Genomic DNA, 27,116 nt, shown 5'->3' with positions numbered 1-27,116 from the left:
CGCTTTCGAGTACGGAATGGTAGTTTTTTGTGCTGAATTCGTGGTGAAAAAGCGTTACATGGGGGAGGGGGGATTGAAAAAAGTGTTACGTTGGCGTTACATGGGGGAGGGGGGGTCAAAAATTCGGAAAAAAAGCGTTACGTAATATTTGAACGTTCCCCAATCAAAAAGGGATAAAGATTCAATCAATCAATAAAAAAAAAAAACACTTGGGCAGCTAGGCCTACCTACTAGCCTACAACCCTACTTGGAACTTTACGTGCTTTGAAACGTTGTGTGAAAACTCGATTGAATTTGAGTAACTTGTTAGTGAGATATCTATGTTTAAAGCTGCTCAACGTTGCTCTTGCTGAGAAAAACGTTACACTATCGCGCGACACGCAAAGACTGCAAATGAAGTTTTTAATTCACCAAAGGCGCAATGTACAATTTATCCCACCAACTGCCACGTTAAATACAAGAAAATCCAAATACGAGATGCTAATAAATTAATATGCGCAGTTGGGTGAGTGAATGTCTGCACATTTAGCACTCACCAACTCCAAACAAAGGCGGATCCTCAACAAAACAATCCGACCTTGCAAACACACCGTGAATAAAATTACTTTTCTGTGTTTTAGGGGGTTATGGCCCCTTTCCTGGATCCGCCTCTGACTCCGAAACACTTTGATCTATAGAGAATCTAAGCACGTGTGTAACGAAATTACTTCCAAATTCTTTTCAGCGACATGATCACCAGCATTTCCCAGTGCATCTTTTCTAAAAGTTCTCATTAAGTTTTCACGTGCAATAGTTTCTAGATACAATAAAGTCGGTTGGTTGTTTTAACGAGTAAAATGCATAAACATCGCAATACAGTTTGTAGTACCGTTGGGGAAACACAATGTAGGTTAAAACAATGAAAAAAGCACCAGTAGGCTATACATGACAAAGGTTTGGCGACAACACGTGCATGTTCGCGCTAGCAGTGAAAATAGAATTGAATTGATGAAAAATAAGTCTCACTCATCTGTGAAAACAACTACAATGTGAAAACAATGTACAACTCTGTAATATTCGTTGCAATTGCATGTAAAGTCTAAATTAATCTTTTGCAACAGACAAAATAAAGGGTTTCTCTCTCTAATCATCAGGAAATTTTTAATACAGTACTGTAATTTATAGACAATTCACTCTTCCAGTCGACTGCTATTGAATTACAAATATAGTCTGTACAACAAAAACATTAAACACACTCCTGTTCAATATGATCAAACGTATCGGTTGATGTGTCAGGCGCACATAAACCCTTGTTGAATAGACAAAAACAAAATATACACAGGCATAGATCAAGTTTGCAAAACGTCATTAATAAATAAAGCAGTGCAGTAAGATTGCATCAAAGTCTTAAATTAGGCTGTTGGTTTTAATGTCACATTGAATCAAACTGCTAACATCACTTTGGATAGCGATCTAAATCGATCTACGTTTCCTTTGAGTAAGACAAAAATATTATAAATTAAGTAAACCAGATACACCTGTCTTTGGAGCTAGATCAGATCATGTGTACATGCCAAGCACTTGACCAAAAGCATGTCAAGTTGCTTTTTCCATGTTTACTTGTACTCTTGCCCATGAATAAAACAGTAGCGAATCCAGAGCCACTTGTTCACGTGACCCAAAATCGAAAGCATGCAATTTTACTCTATTGTAGCGAAACGTTTCTCGCTCGTTTAATCACATCTCATTGACCTAACAATCGTCACTCGGAGTCGTCGTCGTCGTTCGTAGCGATCAAAGAGTAAAAGCGACCAAAGCAAGGCTAAATTTGTCAAAATTGTTTGGGAAGAAGCAAGATGGTATGCTCAAATTTTACGTGTCCAGTTTCTCTTGCAATTTTTGTTACCGTACCTGTGAGCTGAAACTCTCTGGATCCGCTAAGTGGATGAGCAGTTGGATTGGCTGAAAAAGACAATATTTTTGGCAAAACGTACCGTTGCAAAACAGCTCCCGTAAAATGTTAATACAGTACTACAGTATCTGATTAAACTGATGACAGTGGCTTCCAATTTATAAAAACATACAATGGTAGTTTAAAATGCAGTGTCTTGAGCTTACAAAAAATCATCTTCTTAATTGCTACGACATGCAAGTAACACCATACAGAGTTAAGATGCACTACAAACGTAATTCTTCGACAATGTTGCACTGGTACATCAGCTATGAGTCTGCTACTATTCGGAGACAGCCTTTTTCGGAGAAAGCCCTTTTCGAAGAATTGTAAAATCACAGCGGCATATGCATATTGAAAGGCATTAGCTTACAATAGATCGAGAAATGAATGATTGGATTGTTGTTTGTAATGCATTGATGGATTGGATTGTTGTAAAGACCAACTGTATGCATAAGCTATGGCAGTAGTTTCCATACATTTTTAGCCGTGCAGCCGTTTCGCAGCATACACAATCTGGGCTATAGAATCGATATTGTTTCATCCACCTTCTTTACGTCATGTTTATGTCATTCATCATGTCATTCATTTTTTAAATAAGCTTTTTGTTGATTTTATATGATATTTCAAATATATCTCATCCAGTGTTTACTTTTGTGCCTTCAGCCTGTAAGTTAGTATGTTGAACAGACTGTTCAAAATATTTCTTTTACATCAAAACAAACTTTTTCACAAAAAGATGGTGTAAGTCAAAACAGTCAAAGAATTTTTGATGTCAACAAAACTTTTGAATGTAATGTAAAGGCAAACTGGCGTAGCCTATGTGGTAGCCTATAGGTTTCATCAAAAGGAAATACGTTTGCAACCGCCAATTGGTCAAGTTCAACTTCGGTAGCCTTGCTCCCGGTCAGCAAAAATTGTCATTTTTACATCGTTTCAACGTCGCCTTACGTTGAAATTGTACACAAAAGGGAACTTTTGCTGACTAGGTATAGGTTGTAACTGAGTAAAACATTTACAAAAGCCATTCGATTTGTTCAAAGAACCCAATTAGCCTAACAGTTCGTATTTACATTGATTCAATATCTGAATACGTTGAATCACTCAGTCGGCCTATCGTTTTTCTTTACATTAATTTCACGTCTGAACAGGTTGATTCAATGTAACAAAAATTGTTTTGCTGCCTGGCGCGCGACGCTTGTAAATGCAACGGTCATTTCGCCGATCGATTGCAACACCGATTTGCTCCAGCAGAGTTTCATGATCAACAATAGAGGTCAATGAAATAAAGTCTCAGCGAAAAAGTGTCAACGAAAAAAAGACAGTTGCCAAATAGCGTTTGAAATTATATATACCGGTATAGTTTGAAATTATATATACCTCCGAAAAGGGCTTTCTCTTCGAAAAGACTGTCTCCGAATCGAGATTTCTCCGAAACGGGCCATTTCGAGCAGCTATATACAAACAAATAGGTATTGCAAATAAGAATGACTTGTTTTTCGGTAGATCATCACACAGTGAGGTACATTGCACCAGCCCAGTCAATTTAAACTAATTTGCTCAGATAGTGACTAATAAAGTATATATCATATATGTATTGATAGACTTCATACAATTATATACATTGTGCACCATTTCAAATAAGTTAAATAGATACAAAAGTGAGTCAAAAAATCTTGGAAAGGTCAAGAAATGTGCAACATTTTAATATCAGAAAGTAAAGTTTAAAGTGATATATAATATATATTTAATTATGGTAAAACATGTTGAAACAGTGTGACCTCAAGACCTGGTCATAGCGGAGTTGAGAGGTAAATTGACAAATAGATTACAGGACAGGTCAATATCACCTTTGATCACACACCATTGTACCAATATTTTAGCTTTCGACAATACTGAAGCGCAATAACTTTACAAAAGAAAGTGATAATGGAGACATCTAAACTGCTGCACTTGCAGCGGATACTTTTGAAATGAGGCATACCGGTTGATGCAAACGAAATCTTGCAAACAGCTTTGTCACACTCTCTTTTTTATGCTTAAAGCTTTAATGAAAAAGTAAAGCAAATTGCACAACCATATAATAATGTAAATAAGTCGGGGTTCATTGCTTGTTATAAAGCCTACAAGCAAATAAATATGCTAAAAGTATGAAATATTTGTGACAAACTTTCACTTGGCTAGGCGTAAGCATAACTGCATTCGAATATATTCAAGGCAAAATGTTATCCTTGAGCAATTCAACCAGAATAGCATCTATAATTATATCATATCTAAATCAAACATATATACAATAAAATCTAACGGTTTTACATTTAGGATAATGATATCTAAGCAACTTAGTAAATGCATGTGCATTTTCAAATGAAACTAATTTCAAGACAAAGGAGTGCACTGACTAAAAATGTACACTTCACAAATATTTCAACAAAACAATGAGATGTTACTCACACTGCCCAAATTTGTCTGCAAAAAACTAAACATAGTAAATTAAAAGCTTGCTGCCCCAGTTATGCCTCACCTGCACATAACCATTATTATCAAAAATGTACCATCTCACATAACAAAGGACAATACATATATTATAATTTACTACAATCAAAAGAATGTATTCCTAAAATAGGAGCCATATAAAAATCTGTTTGCTTTTTTGAATATGTTGTGGTTCATTGCTCGGGATACAAAATAGGTTTCATCTGATTTTCCTCAAGTTATAAAAGTATATATATACTTCTCAGCTTCAAATTTTGCACCACAAATCAACTTTGCAAGTTGTTCTGTTGTAATATCTGCTAACTGTAACATTCCATTTTTAATTATATGCACTTGCTGTATTTTAAGCATTTTTAGATAGGTACCGGTAATATGGAGGAAAAATGAACAGTTTTTCAAAAACTAAGATAATGAAGACTGACACAAAGATTTGTATTTTTTGCATAAAAGATGGTCTCGTACATCTCCCCAACCTCCATTAGCACGTGGCATTGGTGCAAGTGCAGGATTATCCAAAGCAACATGTAAGCTTTCAGGAAACAATCTTTCAGTGTTTTGCTGTAACTTTGTGTGGATAGTATTTAGTTCCTCTCCAAGATCACATGTTTTTTTAGTATGCATTCCCCCACAAGAACCGAGGTGAAAAATTCTGGTTGCTTTGAACTGAAGAGTATACATCTTTTTAGGGGTTGATTTTGTCATGGAAGCCTGGAGGGACCAGTCCCAGTTATAGTCATCATACTCACATATGTCATTTGTGATATCGGATATTAGATCATAAAAATCCTTGGTAATCATCATTCCCATATTAGCTTTCGAGCTTGTCCATGCATGAATTTCAACTTGGTTTCCAAATGAATAATCTTGTTTTAAATCATAGTTACCAAGACTAACAAGACTGCATCGAGAGCATCTGGCCTTTTTTAATTCAACAGCCAGTTTAGATACATGCAAAACATCAGGTAAAAGAAAATAATCATCTTCCAGCAAAATTACTGGTGCTTGCTGGCCAACAAATGCTCTGATGCCGCTGAAGATCATATGCAATTTCCAAAACCAATGATGCTTTGTCTGAACATACTTTACTTCTCGATAGTGACCAAACATATCTGGATGTTCAGCATTATTACACTTTATAGACAGAGCTCGTTCTTTTCCAATATCTCTTGGGCAATCATTAATATCTTCCCCAGGAAAAGAATTTGGATACAGCTGCATAGAAAAAGGGAAAAAAATTGTCATATACCGACAAAAATCTATGCTTGACACCAATTGATCCATTTCCATGGTAAATTTGTCCATGCTAATTACTAGTGTAGCATTTTTGATGCCAACAACACTTTTCAAAGAATTTAAAAATTCTTTGAAATACAAAATTCTATCATGAACTTGTACGACCAGAATAAAAGTATCCTTTGTATGATATCCAAATTTATCAGTGTGATGGATTTTTTGAGCAAAATTCATTTCAATAGCTCTTTGAGAAAGAGATACCGCTATGTCTTTTGGTTCACTGGTCAGTGGTTGAGGAACATTTACATTACTATTAGTAGCCTTTACTGAATTAATGTTATGGTAATGTGGTGTTTCTTTTGAAATAATTAAACTAGGAGATACGCTGTCTTTCCGGAGAACATTTTGGTAAAAAGTCAAGAGTACTAACAACAACAAAACTCCAATAAAGAGTCTCATGCGCAACTTTCGAAAAGGCATATTATCAACATTCAACAACTTAACGATCAAAAATTCCTACAAAATACTCATTGTTTAAAATTAAATAATGGGAAACTCAATAGTATACAACTCAAATGTTCATTAAAAGACCAGGAATAAACTGTGGAAACACCAATTTTACAAGATTGTCAAGGCAAACATTTCACTTCAAATATCGTTTTAAACCTTCTGCAGAGTTTGCATTGATCAGCTAATAAAGAGGTCTCATCATATGATGCATACACAGTGTCAGATGTAAATCTTTGCAACATGCTGTTTTAATAAGCAGTGGCTAATATTTTTACAATATATACGGTATATATTTTAATTACAGCTTCTCAGGCTGCTACCAGCTGTCTTTTGCGCCGCAGTTTTTGCAGGAGTTTTTTTTTGTGTTAAAGTTTGAGAATTTTTCTGGGTGAATTGTCATTTGTGAAAAGGGGATGTGACCGGGTATGTTGAAAAAACTTACACGTGTTTGCTTTAGTTTATTTACTCAAATGTTGTTTTGCTAGACTGTGATGTAAAGGACAGCTGGTAGCTAGCGTTGAGTTGTTTCACAGCTTGAAAAAAAAACGCATTTGAGCGGTGTCGAACTGAAGTCCTATTGGAACACTAATTGCAGACATAAAAGATGACTTTTAATAATGTCTTTTTAGACATTCTTTTTCGACAATAATGTCTTTTTAGACTTTACTTTTCAAGAAATAAAAAAGAGTCAAAAGTCATGTAAATTTCACTTTGTGTGGAGCTACATGTACCTACTTGAGAAGTTACTATTATTTTTTTATTTACTTCGCCTATAAAAGATGAGCTATGAAAATCTTATGCCAAAAATCCCCCGTTTAGAGGTATGGTAATAAACACAGCTTTCTTTTTGGTTAAGAGAAGGCAAAAGGAAAAAAGTGTGTCCATGCTCTAGCCTACTGCACCGGTGAATGTAGCCTGAGAGGCTATAATAGCCTACAATGTATATGGTAAAAATAGCCACTACGATTTATTACACTACTCAAACTATCTACCTGTACTTATACTGGCAATTTTGGATATTATAATAGTAGATCAAATACTTCCAGACAAATTTGAACCTAGACTTTGGCATGACCTGTACATGAAGGTGGCCATTGACTAAAAAAAGGCAATCTGTCAACTCTAATACTAGCCAGGACAAATTCACGTAAAATATAGTCAAAAAACAATTTGGTGAAAATGGAACGAAACTAAACGAAAAAAACTGACTGACTGAACTAACTGACTACTCAGACAGCAAAACTCTTCATTTTTACATTGATGCAACGTTGAATCAATGTAAAACTGAAGGGTTTTGCTGTCTGGAATAGTGATGAACTGTCAGTCAGTCAGTCAGTTCATTTATTTGTCACAAACACAAACATGAAAAAAATACAAAGTATATATAATAAATTGAAACTTTGCAGTAATGGATGAAGGTAGCCCTTAGTAATTCTGAGGTTTTTTTTCTGCAGATTGGATTACGGTTATAATATTTAATATCTTTTCAGGAAGTACAGGTTTAAAGGTTTTTTTTGCAGATTAAATTACAGTTGTAATATTTAATATCTTTTCAGGAATTATCGATTCATTACTTTTTTTGCATGTTTTTGCAGACCTTCTGATGATCCGTTAGGTGAAACAATTTGTAAAGGCTTCAGATAGTAATAACTATATTTGATATAATATATATATAATATATATAATATTGATAAAATATATAACTAATTTTGATATAATATATATATATATACAATAATCGGTTGTGTGTCATATGACGAGGAGACTGCGAAAAGACCAAACGGTCATCTAGTCAGCAGCCACCTCAAGCTAGGTGATGTAGGCCTAAATAACATATACGGTACGTATACACATACAGTAAATACACAAACACATATACAAAAAAATCAAGCATTTGGTGATACAGATACACATGTTTTCATTATGCAAAAAAAGGAGAGAAAAAAAGAGCAAACAAACTAAGCAGGTTTACCATGCTGCTGAATGAATTAATTGTGAGTGGAGTTTAAGAGATATTAATCGACAATTTTAATCAGTAAAAAAGATAAAAAGCAACATATATATACCAAAGAGATGAGCAAATAGAATAGAATAATGTAATTATATAGGCTAGACAAAACAGTTATTATTCAACAGTGTCGTTTAAATCAAGAAGGTACGGTAGTTGTAGTGTAAAGGCATAACACATGTTATGCCCTGAGACGCCACGCAATGGTAATTACGCAGCACTGTACGCGTACCTGCCGTTGGGCGACGCAAGGACTGCTACGTGAGCGATGACTGAGGTTTTTGTGGTCATTCGAGACTAACACAACATGGTGTCAGAAGTGAGATAAAATGTTGCATCAGATAATGTTACCAGATGCGTTTAACTGGCAACATAACGAGTGGGGCCAGTGGATTAAAAGATTCGAACGATATAGGCAAGCATCCCAATTAGCGTCGAAAGCTGAAAAAGTGCAAGTCAACTCTCTAGTCTATTTGCTAGGAAGCAAAGGCGAGGATGTGTTTTCTTCATTTAAGTTATCAGAGGCCGATTCTATCAACTACGACGTAGTCAAGGAACGCTTCAACAACCATTTCAAACTGCGCAATAACGTAATTTTCGAAAGAGCAGTGTTCAACCGCCGAGATCAACTGCCATGCGAGCGCTTCAATGACTATGTTACTTCTCTGTATGATGTCTTTACAGTACCTCGATGCTTGGGCGGAGATGTAGTGTAAAGGCATAACACATGTTATGCCCTGAGACGCCACGCAATGGTAATTACGCAGCACTGTGCGCGTACCTGCCGTTGGGCGACGCAAGGACTGCTACGTGAGCGATGACTGAGGTTTTTGTGGTCATTCGAGACTAACACAACAGTAGTGTTTAAAGTTTCTTTTAAAAGAAGTTGGAGAAAGACCTTTGAGATCACCTGGGACCTCATGCCACACTTTAGGACCCCTTATTAACATCTGCCTTTTACCTAATTCAGTACGCTGCGAAAACACTGTGCCAACATCAATCAGCTGATTGGAATGGTGCCTACTAAGTGGTGAAGGGTTACCATGGATCAGGGCTTCCCAAACTATTTTGCTCGCGGCCCCTTTTAATCTCCTAAAATTTTCCGCGACCCTTTACGGTTAAAAGGATACGGTTAAAAGGATAAAATTTTTTTTTTTTTCTCTTTTGCATAATGAAAACATGTGTTTCTGTATCACCAAATGCTTGATTTTCTTGTTTTGTATGTGTGTTTGTGTATTTACTGTATATATGTTATTTAGGCCTACATCACCAAGCTTGAGGTGGCTGCTGACTAGATGACCGTTTGGTCTTTTCGCAGTCTCCTCGTCATATGACACACAACCGATTATTATTGTATACTTTGTATTCTTTTCATGTTTGTGTTTGTGACAAATAAATAAATGAACTGAACTGAACTGAATGCAAAATATACGTTTGTGATATTTATTGAAAGGCTTAATTTAAACGAAAACTAAAAACAAACTATCCGTACTCGAAGCCTATACTACTTTACTGCTTGTAGTCTACTGGAAACAAAACCAAAAAGTAAACACATTTATCCAGTGTGATGGATGCGACTGCTCTCTGCTACAAAGCAAGTCTAGCCGTCTCTCGATGTTTGTCAATGCTGGTCTCAAGGCGGTTTCAATGTTACTTACGCTGAAACAGTATTTTATCAACGTTGGAAATACTGACACGCACATATACATGGAGACAAACGGCAGGAGTGCTGTTACTGCTAAGTCATAATTATAATGGTGAATATTCCGCTCTAACGTTAGGCTTAGCAAAAAAGTGTGAATCTTTTTCCAGAAAATTCAAGCCACAACTTAGAGTCTAAAGATAGATCTGCAAGTTTTTCTTGAGATTTGAAAGAGAGGTGCTCAGTAGGCTGCTTTGTTTTTGCATTGCAAATGGGTTTTGGATCCAATCTAAATTGTTATTGTCCAATTTTAGAGGAATATATTTTTTAAACTCTTTTAACAGTCTTGGCAAGTGTCGATAACCAGAGGCTTAATAACGTTTGATTCCACGCCATTGTAAGTCAAAAACTTTTCAGTAAATGAGAATATTTCAAATAAATCATTTTCAATCTTTTGTTTCTAAATGTTTATTATTTTGATGAACGCTTCAATAGGGATGGGCAATTCAGAATACCGAATCCAGAAGGATTCGGATCCTAAACTATCCGAATCCAAAACGGCAATAAAACCGGGTAATAAGATTCGGTTTTAAAGATATGCATAAGTCTTGTGCAAGCTGTCAGCTGGAGACAGTGAACTGAAAAAAAGTGTGGTTTACTCACTTTTTTCTTTGCACTGACACCATCCGCAGTTCCGCACTTTCAAAAACATTGTGCGCGCACGGCGCATGCAACTCTACGTCACTCGCTCGCATGAGCATTCAAAGAAATTAAGCGCGCAATTTTCTTCACGCTTTGTGCACATGCACAATCGTGCAATCATTGCAATGCTTTTTTTCAATCCACGTGCGTGTGCGACTCTGCGATAGTTTGACTGGTGGGCGTAACAACATTGAGCAGATGCCCCTGCTAAAGGAGTTGGCTCTGAAACACCTCAGCATACCTGCCACATCAGCATCTTCCGAGCGATTCTTTTCGACTGCGGCTTGACGGCAACTAAGCTGCGCTCCCGTTCAGCGTTGCCAGATGGGGAAATAGAAAATCAAATTAAAAAATTCTGGTGAAATTTAGAGGTCTTTATTGCCAAGCTTTTTGACCTTAGTACCAGATAACTTTTTGGTAAAATCTGGTGAAATTTTCCCTACTCATTTTTTTTCAAGAAAGTTTTTTCAATTTTTTTAAACTTTTTAGCAAATAATCCCTGCTCGTATAGAAAACGTTTTGCAAGAGATTTGCATATGGATGATGGCAGTGTCTTATGTCTTAAAAACTATTTGTATTTAAGCGAAATTGCTTTATTTAGTGTAAGGGCCGTAGCCAGACCGCAGAGCAGGGGGGCCAACTTTTTTTTAGGGGGGGGGCAAAAAATTCTTTTTGGCAAAATCATTATAATTGTAGCTGTTGCTCGAGAATGTTGGGATTTTGCCAGGGGAGCAAAATTTTTTCAGGGGGGTGAGGCCCTCCCTGGCCCCCGGCTGGCTACGGGCCTGTTTAGGCTGTTTTAAATATCTGGTGAAATTTTAGTTACTTTTTGTTGCCAAGCGGCTTCCATCATCTGGCTACACTGCTCCCATTTGGCTGGAAGTCATTTAGAATGCCTTAATGTGTTGCATTGCAACAAACATTTACTTTGATTGTGTAGCTTTTGTGTCTGAAATTTTTTACTTTTTGTGTTGCTGGAGCCTGGAAGTTAATAGGATTCGGTATTCTGGATTCGATTCTGGATTCGGTTTAGTATTCCGGAATAATTCTGGAATAGTGAATTCTTCTGAATTGCCCATCCCTACGCTTCAACTTAGATTTCAATGTAAAAACATAGATGTTTTCTCCGTGGAAGAGCAAATTAAATTCGTCCCCCTTAAGCAAACCCGACAAATTGCATAATTTGAAAAGCCTTTCAAACAACGGCGGACAAAGTCTAAACTTTTTTCTGTTCGAAAAGTCACGACTTAAATTTTTAACACTATTAAGTTTTTAAAGCATTGGCTTTAGTTTTGAAACCCACGTTTACAATGCAGCAAAGAAGATTTTAAACTTCTATTCCATATCCTAGCCTACTAGCCTATATAAATTTACAAAATACGGGTAGCCTATTGAGTAGGCCTACACGATTCTTAGATAACTTTCACAGCATCTTGCACAACGTGTTAGTATTGTGGTTATATTTAGGCTATTATTTAGGTTATATTATTAAACGTATAAGGATAGTTTATATTTAAGTATGAGAATGGTTTGTTTATAAGTTGAATTAAGATGATGGCTGTCTAACTGCTTGATGAAATTTCTATCTATCTAATTTATCTAGTTTGGTTATCTGACTCCATGAAATAATTTCCACACAATTATTGTTATTCGAATTATAATTTTAAGTTATCAGAAGGTGTTCGACTGTTCGTATAATATTGTAGGTCTATAACACAAATTGAATTTAAACATTACAGAATAATGAAATTGCAGAACAGGGAAACATTAAGCTATTACGAATTATTACATTTTTAACTAAACAATAAGTTTAATGTTTTCTGAGAGCTGAACTGGTCTAACTGGACTGGCTTGATGTGAGCTATTGCCAAAGGGCAAACAAACCCTTTTATTTTCTGTTCCCTTTTTTCTATTTACTTCGGGAGCAGTTTACATGGAAAATTACAGAATGTTTAGGAAATAAATTTAGGTCAACTCGTTCACAATAGTAAAAGGCAGGAAAACTTATATGATGAAATAATGGATCGCTACAATATGCATTGCTTTGTGTAAAATTTGTAGGCTATACCGTACTTTCTGCTACCCCTGAAGTTTGTTACGCGACCTCTCAAGGGGGTCGCGACCCCCACTTTGGGAAGCCCTGGGGTGTTACCAGTTACGTACGTTCCAGTTTGAGAAAGTCAATTTATTTGTAACCAAAAAAATCGTTTTTTGTGGGACAAAATTTCTTAAAATCAAAAAAATTCTTGTGTTGCTTAAGGTTTGATTTTAATCATGGCGCCCCGATAGCTTAGTAATTTAGTTGGTAACTTCGTGAATAAAAAAGGTTCAAGATCAAGCGGCGCTGGTTTGACTCTCGGGGTGTGTGCTTGAGCATTAACGCATTCTAACGACTGCTCTCCATTTAGGGGCACCCATTGGATAGAATAATTTCCCGGCAACAAGACTTCAACAATCGGAAACTGTCAACCTCGTTAACTGGCCTTGCGTCAAAAGTTTTTACAAGTAGGCTATAGTTGCGAAACTACCATGAATACCCTACCAAGGCTTTGTTAGTCCGAGGAAAACGATTCAAAACCAACCATGTAGCCTACAGGCCATGTCAACGTGTAGCTTCAAATTTTACTGGAGACTGATCTGCTAGTTGCCAAAATCTTTTGGATAAGTGGAATGTTTGAGTAGCCTATCCGTTGACAAATAAGATTATGGCCTAGTTTTTGTGTGACAAAGGTCATTATAAAAACTAGCTTGGTTTTGTGGTAAAACCGCAGAACGTAGCCTACATTCTTGACTGAAAAAAGCGAATGAAGGTTAAAATACAACCATGCTTTGTGTTTCACCGCCAATAGGGGAGACTCAGGTAAGTTGGCCCAATAGGCAAGTTGGCCCACTCTAAATAGGCCTAATTTTTTAACTACAATAGTTATTGTGACGTATCGTACGCATACTGAGAAAGTGCTGTTGAAACTACCTTATCACCAGGTTGTGAGGCTCTAGCAAGCAGTATAAACATGTGAGCACGATTTTTGTATGAAAAATAATGATTTTTAAAATTTTTGGATTTTAGAATCTTTTGGATGTCGAGTGAGTTTTGTCTTACTACAGGGTGACCCAAAAAGATGCGTACCCACGTTTTATTCGATTTTTTCACATTTGGAACACATCTTGGCAAAGCCATAAATTGACTAAAAATTGACAGAAAAGGCTGAAACTCTGGTCAATGGTCTTCCATAAACTGAATAATGTGTGGTTGTAATTTGAAATAAATAGCTTTTTAATCAAAGTCACAATTGAAATTTTCATGGGTACGCATCTTTTTGGGTCACCCTGGGTAGTGGGTATATAAGAAAGGTTATTATTTAGTGAGTGCAGCGCTAGAGTGGTTAGGCTCACTTTGACGGTGAAACCGTTGTTAGATGCTCGATAGTTTGACATAAATTTTAGTTTTTACAATATGGTTGCCATGCAGGGAAGTTGGCCCATATCGTGAGTGGGTACGTTGGCCACCATGCCTTCATGAGGTATTATATAGAATGATAAAAATTGACTAATTAATACGATGACTTATTTTTGCAAGATTGAAGTAGTAGGCCTAGACCGGGAGCCAGGTCGATTTATTTGACTGTCAGGGTCAGTATATAAGGTTTAACAAGTGCTTCAAGACTGAAATTTTGTGTAGATTTCAAAAATAAACCTCTTACTTGCACTAGCCTGATCGTTTTATTAAGCGTTTTCCGAGATGATACCTGTCAATATCGCTATATCCGTTAGGGTGCACTATTTTCCCCCCGACCTTTAGCAAAAAACCTGAACTTTTTTTTGCTGATGAGGTTATCTTAGAAAACAACTTTTGTAAAGTTTCATTTTGATTGAACAAAGTTTAACCCCTCCACCCGGCCATTTTCTAAGGGGACTAACGGCATTTTCTTCACATTATCGCCACTAAACGGAGCTGCTTACAAGATGCAACTGCATATTTACTTTGGAAACATACCCCTCTTCATTCTGCATAATTTAAAAAAATTTATCTGAATTGGCCAATGGGAAGCAGAAATATGGGCAGTTTTGTACTCTCCCCTAGTGCAATACTGCCTCTAGTGGCCAAAACATAACAACAATTATCTCCTTAAATGTTCATCCAATTGAAGCAAAACTGTGGTCTAACCTCCCATTTTTTAAGGGTGGTGAGTTCATTTTTGCTGCTAGTTTTAAAGATTCTAGCCACTAGGTGGCAGAAAACCTGCTTTTCATAAGTTTAAGCTAACGTAACTGCTTGGACTTGACTTCAAATATGCAAAGTTTCAACAAATGCAACTCATTGAGATGTATATCATTGAAACAAACAAAGAAAGAACAGTGCAACATCTATTGTAATTGTGATAGATATTGTACAGCAATAACCTTACACGAATTTCACATCATAAAGGTCACACAGGTAATGAAACAGTAAACTCGCAATTAGATTGTCAGATACCATGACGCTGAATCTATTTTCTTACTTCTTTGGTTTGGTAATTTTTTTCGGGAATTTTCTACTAGGCTACTTGTAAAATGTTTTGGTATCGTTTTTCCTTGAGACTTGAGAGCAGTCCCATAACAATCCTGGACCAGTTTGACTCCTCGCTCTGCTGTGTCATTAACCACACTGATGTTATTCACAATTGTTTTTGCAATTTTGTAAGTCTCATTGTCATCCTAGCTTTCGATAGGTTCACTTAAAAATGCTGAGTCAATTTTCAAGATTTTAAAAAACGACAATAAGTCTTCTTCAATATAATCCTGGAGATCCCTGGATGTGTCTGCCGGGAGTTCAGGGAAACAAGGTTTTCCAAATCCAGAGCCAAACCTTTTTGTGCACACACCGCCATTTTTAACTAAGATCATTTTTTGTGCCATCGGTTCTCATTTTATGTTGCACTGTTCTTTCTTTGTTTGTTTCAATGATATACATCTCAATGAGTTGCATTTGTTGAAACTTTGCATATTTGAAGTAAAGTTCAAGCAGTTACGTTAGCTTAAACTTATGAAAAGCAGGTTTTCTGCCACCTAGTGGCTAGAATCTTTAAAACTAGCAGCAAAAATGAACTCACCACCCTTGAAAAATGGGGGGTTAGACCACAGTTTTGCTTCAATTGGATGAACATTTAAGAAGATAATTGTTGTTATGTTTTGGCCACTAGAGGCAGTATTGCGCTAGGGGAGAGTACAAAACTGCCCATATTTCTGCTTCCCATTGGCCAATTCAGATAAATTTTTTTAAATTATGCAGAATGAAGAGGGGTATGTTTCCAAAGTAAATATGCAGTTGCATCTTGTAAGCAGCTCCGTTTAGTGGCGATAATGTGAAGAAAATGCCGTTAGTCCCCTTAGAAAATGGCCGGGTGGGGGGGTTAAACTTTGTCCAATCAAAATGAAACTTTGCAAAAGTTGTTTTCTAAGATAACCTCATCAGCAAAAAAAAGTTCAGGTTTTTTGCTAAAGGTCGGGGGAAAAATAGTGCACCCTAACGGATACAGCGATATTGACAGGTATCATCTCGGAAAACGCTTAATAAAACGGTCAGGCTAGTGCAAGTAAGAAGTTTATTTTTGAAATCTACACAAAACTTCAGTCTAGAAACACTTGTCAAACCTTACTGACCCAGACGGTCAAATAAATCGACCTGGCTCCCGCTCTATAGCCTATCATCAAGTATCCAAAGTAAGTAAATCGCGGTTTTACATCGGCTTTAAACGATCAATATCATTAATACACTTCCTAACGTCGTTTTTATGCCACAAATTGCGACAACTTATTCCTAACCCATATGGTAATAATAGAATAATGGTAAGTAATCAAGAAAACCAATCGCGGAAATGTGTATCAACCACTGCTCTCAAGCGACGGTCTAAAACGTACCTCGATTCGCAGATACATTAAAAAATGTTCCGATATTGGTACCCATGCAAAAATGGGGTTTGTAGCCTATTGCGAACAAGGTCCTTCCTATCAGTATCGTTAAGGTGACCAAATCGTTAGGAATAAAGGCATGCCGTTCCAACTACATGATGTTTGATACAACCTTTGTTATTTTCGAAAGCTTATTTGGTATAGGCTAGGCTACTCATGTAAAAAAAGTTTTCTGAGATAAAATCATGGACTCCTTCAGTAAAGGACTGGAACCTCTCATGCTCGGGGTTTATAACTTGAGTCGGACTGATTAACTTGAGTCCTGGCTAAAATGACTTCTAGAGAAGCTAGAAACACAATCTTGGATTCCATATTAAGGGTTTTGAGGATAGCTAGTTCAATAGTGTTACTTTCAACACCATCTGAGGTCATTTTCAAGGTCAAAATATTATATTTTAATGACAAATTAGAGAATTTTGGTCATTTTTGCGTCTAAATCGTAAAGCAAAACTGTTTGAAAGAAGTCTGTGACGAAATATGATATTGTGCACCTACTGCATCTATTGTGTACGATATTTTCTCTACACTGCGTAAGTTCTTCTTCTTTGTTTGAACCTTCTTCGCCACTCCAAGGGTCGAGGGGCTCTGCCTTTTACCACCCTTGGGCAGTGGCGGCGACGCGGTCTAGATGTTTGGGCAGGTGTCGAGCAGCCATTCAATTGATTTGTCATCCAGTTCACGCAGACCACGCACACCATTTGGCGCATGGTAGATGGCGCAATTACAAATGGTGTGGTCTACGGTTTGTTCCTCCTTGCCACACTCACAAATCGCGGATGGAGCCATCCCCCATTTGTGCATGTTGGAGCGGAATAGTCCGACGCCAGTACGCAGGCGGTTGAGCCGCACCCAGGCCTTCTTTGGCAAATGCATTCCGGTTGGGTGGTTGCTGGTGTCGGAGATGAAACTTTGGAGTCTTGAGAAGTTCTTCTTCCACTCTGAGCTCCATTGGTGGTCCGCCCAGGTAGCCGCATTGATGGATTGGTTTTCAGCGGTTTTCATCAGGAGTTGTGCGGCACGTACAAATGGGTGTCTCGATTTCAGTCGCTGAGGTTTCTCGTTCACAGACTCATAGAGACTTGAGTAGAGCAAGTGGTTGGGGTTTGTAGCGCGACGAGAAAGAGACAGGATGGCTTCTTCGCGACGAAGCTCAGCTGGTTGGATGACTGCAAGGACAGGGAGATTTTCCGATGGTGTAGGTCGCAGGCATCCTATCACGATACGCAAGGCGTCGTATATGGCAGTGTCGATTTGATGGCAGTGGGCACTGCGGCTCCAGACAGGTGCACAGTATTCTGCTGGAGCGTGAACTAGCGCGATGGTGGCAATGCGCAGAGTATCGACTCCGGCTCCCCAGCCTGAGCCGGCCATGCGCCTTAGCAAAGCTGTGCGTGTTGAGATCTTTTTGCGTAGTGACTCCAAATGTTGACGATAAGTGAGCGACCTGTCCAGGACTACCCCTAGATATTTAGGGTTTGGGCAGAAGGGCAGATTTTTTCCATCGGTGTTGATCTTGAGCTCACGTTTCGCTTCCCGGTTGTTTAAGTGGAAGGCTGTCGTCACTGTTTTGGTTTCGCTGAGCTTCAGTCTCCATCTCTGGAGGTATGCCGAAAGTGTCGACATGTCCTGGTTTAGAGTCTCTTCTAATGTATCTCATTGATTCGACAAGTGTAAAATGGCCAAATCATCGGCGTAGACGTACTTTACGGATACCGTGATTGGCAAGTCGTGGATGTAGATGTTAAACAGAAGGGGGGCCAGGACAGATCCCTGAGGGACGCCATTCTTAAGGCGTCGTAACCTGCTTGGTTTACCATTTCCGGTGGTGAGGGTAAAGCTTCTGTTGTAAACGAGCTCCATGGTCATGCAGACCATGTGCCTGTCCGGGAGCAGGCGGAGGAGTTTGCAGGTGAGGCCTTGGTGCTATACGGTGTCGTATGCGGCTGTGAGGTCAAGAAACACAGCACCAGCCCTTCTTCTTTGCCTCAAAACAGTCTTCGATGTCTTGAGTCATGAGAGTGACTTGGTCAACAGTAGATCTTCCACGTCGAAAACCAGCTTGTTCCCGGGGCAAGAGTGGGTCTATAATTGGTTCGACTCTAGTGTAGATAAGACGTTCGAAGATTTTAAAAGGGATACAGAGAAGAGATATAGGTCGATAGCTCTTCGGATCCTCTTGTGGCTTAGGGATCGCGACTACTTTGGCTCGTCTCCAAGTTTTGGGGATTTTGAGTTGGCATAAGCAGGAAGACAGGAATTTGCGCAGCCAAGACTTCATGGCGGTGCCAGCATGGAGTATAAGTTCGGGGCAGATGTTATCGGGACACGGGGCTAAAGATTGATTGAATCGTTATCCTCGGACTGGGAAAGCTTCTTGCAAAGCTTAATCCTGGCAGTTTCGCATACTTGTAGAGGCTTTGAATCACTGACGCAGGCCCGGTCACCGAGATTGACAGAGTGAAGTTTCTGATTGTTGAAGTCTTGTTGCCTGGGAACTATTCTATCCATTTTTCGCAATTGATTGTTTGATAGTTTCGATAGTTGATAGTTTTGATAGTTGATAAGTTTCACATACGCAATTGATAGTTTCGCATACTTGTAAAGGCTTTGAATCACTGACGCAGGCCCGGTCACCGAGATTGACAGAGTGAAGTTTCTGATTGTTGAAGTCTTGTTGCCTGGGAACTATTCTATCCATTAGGTGCCGCTGAATGGAGAGCAGTCCTCAACGTGCGTTGCTCAAGCGCACACCCCGAGAGTCGAACCAGCGCCGCTTGATCTTGAAGTTTCTTCGTTCCAGAAGTGACGTGATAAAACTTTCAATAACATTGCACTTCATTATAAAAGTGCCTGTGTAATTTGAACCCCTGGTGGTTCAAATTACACACATGTCACATAGATTACTATTTTCGCTTTTTAAACCTTTTAAAACTTTCACACAGCTAGGTGGCCAATTCCTTGGGTAACAAATCCTCACATTTCTTTTTGAAAAAAATTTTACATCCTCTCCACAATTTCTTACGCCATGACCGTAGAAAATTACATCAGTCTTCCTGAAAACTGAAAATGCTGAACTGCAGCCTAACGCCATTGTTTAGAAACTAGTCGTTGCTAGTGATGACGTAAGGTCATGTGGTTGTTGCAACTGTCCAATAAAAAACAGATTTGAAGGAGAGTGAAACGAAACAAAGTGGGTGGTCCAAATTACACATGGTATCAAATTACACAGGTTTCCCCTATGATGTTTTGTTATTAGCTCACAAATTCAATTTTTCATTTTGCTTGGCCAACTTAGCCTACCCGAGTCTCGATCCCCTACTTGAGCTTGAGCCATTGTTCTTACCAAGAGAGGTCTCAATAGGAGCTACGTCTCAATTTTTCCACCGGCATTGAGAAATTCGCTTCCGTGCGCCAATAGGACACGGCATCTTCTGCTTGTGGTGCCAAAAAACAGACCGCAGGCATTGCCTCCCATCAATTATAAACCTACCCTATAGGCTACCTGCATACCTATCTATGGTTCCACCAAATGCAACAACGAGCCTATTGGCTACTAGTCTTTGACGATGTGACCAAGAACAGACTTCAGCAGCATCTCAGTGTAGTCCAAGAAGCTTAGCAGGCCATTAGGGGTAGGCTAATCAAATAATAGCCTAATTCTGTTCAGGTTGTTGTATTTCTGACCATCACAGCGAAAACCATCGATGCACTAGAGGCCTAGCCTATAGGCTACATTACAATGTAGGCTAGCAAAGGCCTACATAAGCAGGAGGATAGAACGACACATTAAAAATGCCAAAAAGCAAACGTCAAGATGTGCTTCACACTGAAATAAAATAAAAGCCTCATCAAGCCGGCCTGGTTAAACGTCGCACAGTTGCAATAACGAAATCATAGGACTGTTCACAAGATTTAGGCTATAGACCTATGAATGAAAAGAATAGACAATAAATTATTGTAATGCTAAGCCGTGGTGCGGTGGTCAGAAAAATAGATCTTGATTTGTAGCTTACTCATCATGAAGAGAAAGATAGCTTACAGGCTATTACCGAAGGAAACCTTAAGTGCTTGAAATCTTGTTTATTTTAGGTGGTTTTTAGAGTAAATAAAATTTCAATAAAAAATATTCAAGTTTTTTATAGTCACTTGTTCTTCAAGGCAACCTAGACAAGCTTATAATTACAAATCTGAAACAGAAGTGAAGAAAAACAAGACAGTACAACAATGTAAAAGGAACTATAAATTTTCGAAGTAAAACTAGAAAAGGTCATTCAATAGTTTGGGTCTTCAATGTTGGTAATTTTTTTACCCAAAAGTTTTTCCTCAAACTCTCCCAACTGCCTGACCAGACCTCGATTCGGACGGATAGTGAACTGGCAAGCCCGCATGTGCCTCCACGCATCCTGCAAGTACAACAACCCACGGAGTGTGACATACGGTACCCTTGAAACTTTGATTATTTTCAACTGTAACTTGTTGGCTTAAGCCACTGTATTTCAAACAAAAATACGATAAGCTACGCCAAAAAAGCTGAACCATGTCTTGTAGAAATGCTGTTACTTTCTGCTACTTAGGCAGCGGCGTAAGCTACGCAGGATTATGTTGAAAAGGGGTAGGGGGCTTTTCAAAAGTGTCTCTTTGCTAATATAGTCTAGCCCAGCACAGAATGGCCACACTCATCCTGCATCCACCATAGGCTACAATTTTTTAATCTAAAAATGCTAAGTTATTTCAGATTGCGCAAATCACTGTAACAAGGCCTATGTTTTGATTTAATTAAATATGCCGACTTAAATAATATCTTTAATTAACAAAACAGTGAATAGCCTAGAATATCATATCACTTGTTTATAAAATTATTATTTATAAAGAAAAGCTGATGTAGTTTTACGTCGGTCAAGTGCAGAGTGAATTGCCCTACCTTCAAGGGCCATTTGTAGTAAGTCATCAAATACAAAATGCAAGCAGCAGCACTTCTACTGATTCCATTGGTTGACCAAACTAAAATGGTATTCCCTTCCTCCCGATTGTCGTCTAATTCAGAAAGAAAAGTAGTTCACAATCGATTTACGAAAGAAAAGGTAGGTAAAGACTGAAAAATTGAGTTGATGATGATGATGGCGTATGAAGGTTTGCTCGAGTGTGACAAGCTTTGCTTGGCATATCTTGTTTCCTTGAAGATATGGTACTGACGGGAGGGACCACGAGAAGGTGCTTGTTCCCCCCCCCCTCCCGAGTTGTTAATAGGTAATTGAGTTGTTAATAGGTAATTTAGTTGTTAATAGGTAATAATAATAATAGGTAATTTAGTTGTTAATTTGATTGATTAAAAATTGAGTTGTTAATAGGTAACGTAACTGTGATACAAATTGCCATAATAAACTTACGTCTAAAACATGGACTATAGGTCACGGAATAACCTTTTAACTCTGGTTTATTCCTTGCCAATCGTTTAAGGATAAATTTAACCTGGATTTTAAGCATTCATTATGCGGTCTGTCTTATTCTTTAGTTAAATAGTAAATACAAATGCCAAAAACCACTCCCACTCTTTGCTTCAAACATTATGTATTGAGTCAAAAGATTTGTACCAAAAAAACCGTGACTGGCTAATTTTCTTTTAACTGCGCTCCTCCTAGTCCATGAAAAAACAATGCTATTGTTGAATATTACAGTATATTCTTAATTCCCATGCAAATTGAAAGTACACAGTTCTAGCAACTTCAGTTATTGTTGCACTGCACATATTATATAACATCCTGCACTAAGTTCTAAAACGCAAATTTTAAATTTCTTTTCGTTTGTTAAATTCAATTGTTTCGACTATTCCATGACTTACCAATGAATTTAACTATTTTATCAATGTATGACGCAAAATCAGCATTTTCGTTGTCTTCAATAGGAATATGCAGATAGTGGTCTTTGTCGTGAAAGGAGAAGCTGTAAGAAATTGAATACACTTTGGATTAGGATTTTTGTACAAATAGTTAGGGTCGTGCGAGTACCACCTTGCCCCCTCCCTGAAATCCACTAGTGGGCCCCTATATTTAGTGATGACTCGTAAAAATAGGACAAGGTAGCGTTAGATTATGGCCACAAACTCTCTCAATGTTGGGAAAACATTCGCATTTATCATTTCAGCAAAGAGTAAACAACTTTAAAAATGTTTAGAAAAAAAAGTACATGTGCTGATAATGTAGTAGCGTATCTGGAAAAAGTTGTAGAAGAACAAAGTTTTAACAAAGAAAAACTTATAAGATGAATGGGCAATGCAAAACTTAATGCCCAAAAAAACAAAGTTGGATAGGGGGTATGAGGGGCTTGCCCCCGGAACATTGTGACAACTACAATCTTGTTTTGGTCACTTTTTAAGCATTTTGGGCGCAATAATGTTTTTTTTTCATTAAGATTCATACTTTGTATGTAACCATGGGTCGCTTTGTATGTAGGCTAACCAGATTCATCAAATTAAAATTGGATTTGTGTAAAAAATTTAAGGTTAAATTTTAAACCAAAGATTTGGTTTACAATTTAAGTTGGCCTACCCTTTCAAAAAACTGTATTTACGACCATAGAAGGATTTCAATAATTTGTTTTTTGAAAATGTGCATAGCCTCGTGCCCTCGTATGGTGTAGCATTTCAGCAGGCTAGAACTTCATTACCTTTGCTTCACCCATGGAAATTTCGCCCGTAGCACATGAAATGCTATAACAAATTAAATTACAAGCCGCAAAACGCTGAATGAACTAAATAGATGTGTAGGGCGTGGGCCCCCAACCGGAGGTTTGGGAAGCAGTAAATACGGCCTTGCATGATTTAAGCTATTGATTATGGAGCTTGTGTAGTAGATTTTTTTAATACAGTCAAAAAACATTACTAAAATAAGTGGACCCCTAAACAGCCATGCCCCCCGGCCGGGGAAGCGTGTACTCGGCCCTGATTATAGTAGCCCACATCTGCAGCCTAGTATAAGCCGAAATAGCGTAGGTCTCAAATTTATTATACTATTTTAAATGTGGGTTTATTAATTTAAATCTTTGCACGAAATGTACGGAATGCGTGCTAATCACTGCTCCGTGATTATCAGTTTCAACCTCAACTGGATTTCAAGCAAGCGTTTGCCACATGCCTATCAATTCTTCTTATGTAGCTTTATATCTTTCATGTGGATGGTTTAACCGTTTCGATAGATACACATTACACAGCAACAATAGAAAGCAAATGTTTTCATGGTTAGGCAAAGTTTACACACACTGACAATTAACATTAAACCACAGGCCTTCAGAACTATAGACTGTAGCGGGTGTGGTAAGCTTGTAGAAGTAGATCCAAACGCATTTATGATAACAATGATGTAGAAAGTCAAAATGAAGGATCGGTTATCAAACAATAAATGCAACCTACATTACCAGACCTACTGATGTATGGTTGATCTACAGCACTGTATTTTTGAATGGCTAGCATAGGCCTACAGTAAAACACATCTGTAAAATACATTTCTATTCAATGTGAAATTCTAGCATAAACATTCATGCAGAAGATAGTTTATATGATAACAAAAATATTTTAAAAAATATGAAATCTTACAATGGGTCGCTTTCATCCGATAGATTGATGTGAGCTCGTATTTTCAGCTCTTTGTGAATGTGAGGATTCTTGGCCTGCTTGCTTGAACCAATGTACAAAAGCCCAAGAAGAACCTCACATGGGAATGTTTCTATGCTGTCATATTCCTGTATGAAAAGTAATATAGAGACTCGTGCAAAACATTGCAATAGTGCAATCAAGATTTGAAAACGATTTATTTAGTTTTATCACAAGGAATTTTTTTATTTTTCCTTATTTAATATTGCTCATGAAGATTCACTCATTTAATTTTAGCAGTAATGATAAAAGCAATCGAGTTTTTAAAACGTTTGTTGAATGTAGGACGGTATATATGCATATTTGTAATCTGTAGGTCGCTACAGCAGATGGGTTATTTTGACCGGTAGCCACTTTACCATAGAACAATTTTCTCTGTGAACCTGCTAACTTGCAGCAAAGTGAGCCTTCTAGCACTCAGTTAGAATGTTGCTTCTTGCTTTGAACATGTTTGGTAATTACACAAGAAAAATAGTAATGGTAGCGATGGGAATCAAACTTACACCATAGAAATGGCTATTCTCTAGACCTAATCCTCTAGGCCAGGCTGGCGACAGCGAAACGTTCATTGAATTTACTTTCTAGCATGCATGATTCGCATGACTACAATCAGTTGATTTACATCTTGCCTTCTTCTGATTGGTTAATAAACCTCATCTGCTTCAGCGACTTGCAGATTACAAACATGAGGATGATATCGAAATATGGTGATAGGAACCCAAACTGAACATGAGTTTAGGGTTTTGATTTTTGTCCTTTCTACTCAGATTGATTAACACTCTTCTAATAAATTATCTTCTCTAAAGCATAATTGATATGGAACATACTTGTTAAATTGAATGTTACAATATGAACATAACACATTGTTATTTATTTTCATCAGACTAATTGAAAGAATTTTGATTGACTGAATAGTGGATATTTCGTTTTTATGATATCCACATACATATATATTTTAACAAAGTCTATGGTACAAATAATTAAAGTGTGAAGTATAATGCATTTCGAATAAGCTGAATTAACCTACAAAAAAATCATGAATCAAAATTTAACTCTTGGTCTGTGCATTTAAAGTAGTGAACTTAAAAATTGCACTTCATTTGACGTCAGTGTGTAGATGGAATAGATTAAAGGGCAAAACATTTGAACTATGGTGGCCAACTTCGGTTACACGAAGGAACAGAACATATGTCCCTTCTCAGTGGTGTTCATAGGATTAGTTCTGGACCACGAATAGTTTTAGGGCCCGGGAACTAAATTCTCTCGATAGCCATATTCTTACTATGAAGCCTATTATAGATATGATCTTTTTCAAATAAATAAGCTAACAACAAGAGTTATTCCAAATAAACTTGTAGCTACTTAATAAAAAATTTACCAAAGTAAAATCTAAAAATTTTGCTTTGATTATGATTAATTTATAATGGTTATGAAATGAAAGTTATTTTAGAAGCTACTGTTTGATTTTAAAAATAAAACTTTTCTACGAAACACAAAGGTCATTCTAATACCTGTGGCATGTATATAATTTTTTGAGTTCTTAAAAATGGATACATTGCAGAAAAATCTTCATAACCACCTCGTAAAATTTTTACTGGATTTTTGCTTCCACTGTTTGCCATGGCTGATGCACAAAGCACTGCTGGACCTACAAAGTATTCTTAAACCTTAGTAGTGTGTAGTAAAGATTGTTCACAGAAAACTACATTTTTATAAGGAAATTAGGCTATTGATTAAACTACGGTATTTATTTTTGCTTTTCAATTTTTAATGTATATCAGTTAGTATAACTTAAATACCTTTAGAGTGACCTGCACAACTTAAATACAGTATTATAAAAATGTCATTGGATAAACAATACATATTGCCAAAAGAATTAATAAACAACTTTTCAATGTTTTTGTTATAAACTTTGATCAAGCACAAGCCAATGCAATAATCTGCTCTAAAGAAACAATTAGTCTAAGCAATTTTTACTTTTCTCTCTCAGTGAGCGACAGTGTCCATCATAGACTATAACATGAATTTTGCATTCCAACTCCGCATCATAAGGAACTAGATATGTTTCCTCATCTTCTTGAGGGGCACGTTTTGAAGTAATGACATGGCTCTCATCGTATTCTGTTTTCCCCCTTGCATCTAAAGCCATTGTTAAAGTTGTGTTGTGTAAACCAATGGCTACTTCTTCTAAACCCTGGTAAATTTAACAATTTAGCTTTGAGATATGTTATATTTTTAGGAAAAAATGTTAACTTTGAAACTGATTAAATCTTTTTTATTTGGTAAACTAATGTCACAAAACATTCAGGCTACCGATGCCTTCAAAAGTGAAATAACTTACCTAAAAGTAAAAGGAAATTTGGATCACTAACACAAGGATAAACTGTGTGTTGATTGAGAATGTTATATAACTCTGTTGGTTCAATAAGAACTATTTTAGCCATAACTTTACTCTCTTACTGTAGTTACACTACAGTTACAATGACCTTACAACCTGGTGTTGCAAAAAAATTAGTCACAAACTCCATTAATGCCACTATTCACGCAATGACACTTCTTTGCTGTGCTGATGTTTAACAACCAACACACATAAAGTCAGTGTTAATCCATAAAATAGTATAGTTTTGTTTGTATGCTTTAGCAATGAGCCTCATACCGTACACGTTATGTTTTGTTTGTTTGTTTTTGTTTGTTTTATCTTTATCCTGCATTGCGGGAAAGCGGACTTGAGCGCTATGCATCGGTCTACGCCTTCCGACGTACACCTGACCCACGCTGCAGCCGACTGCAATGTCTGTTTCCGGTTGTCTACTCTACTTATGACTTAAATTTGGTACTACCCATTACTCGAAATCGAAATTGAATGTTGATGCATGAGATAGCCTAAGATTCGCAATTGACAATCTTATATGAATTGCTATATAAAAACACTGATTTACATTAAGGTAACCAACAAATTTTTACACTTTTTATTACTATTTTGTCATAACTTTGCAGGTGCTAG

The 27,116-nt window shown here is 37.3% G+C and overlaps 2 protein-coding genes across 2 annotated transcripts; both read right to left on the bottom strand.

The window, feature by feature from the left end:
• Positions 1-385: 385 nt before the first annotated feature.
• Positions 386-6,139, bottom strand: LOC145775388 (alpha-1,6-mannosyl-glycoprotein 2-beta-N-acetylglucosaminyltransferase-like). Its single transcript, XM_082586682.1, has one exon. The coding sequence runs from the start codon at positions 6,134-6,136 to the stop codon at positions 4,826-4,828; it is 1,311 nt and encodes a 436-aa protein (XP_082442808.1). The 5' UTR covers positions 6,137-6,139; the 3' UTR covers positions 386-4,825.
• Positions 6,140-20,130: 13,991 nt separating this feature from the next.
• Positions 20,131-26,602, bottom strand: LOC145775686 (serine/threonine/tyrosine-interacting-like protein 1). Its single transcript, XM_082587026.1, has 7 exons — positions 26,454-26,602; positions 26,090-26,251; positions 25,624-25,760; positions 24,056-24,201; positions 22,307-22,407; positions 21,389-21,501; positions 20,131-20,870 (listed from the first exon to the last, which is right to left on the bottom strand). The coding sequence occupies exons 1-7, from the start codon at positions 26,554-26,556 to the stop codon at positions 20,739-20,741; spliced, it is 894 nt and encodes a 297-aa protein (XP_082443152.1). The 5' UTR covers positions 26,557-26,602; the 3' UTR covers positions 20,131-20,738.
• Positions 26,603-27,116: the final 514 nt, after the last annotated feature.

The sequence above is a fragment of the Aplidium turbinatum genome, chromosome 8 (genome assembly GCF_918807975.1).
Source record: "Aplidium turbinatum chromosome 8, kaAplTurb1.1, whole genome shotgun sequence".
Lineage (NCBI taxonomy): Eukaryota > Metazoa > Chordata > Ascidiacea > Aplousobranchia > Polyclinidae > Aplidium > Aplidium turbinatum.
The sequence above is the reverse complement of the archived record's forward strand: the minus strand, read 5'-3'. Positions and strand labels throughout refer to the sequence as shown.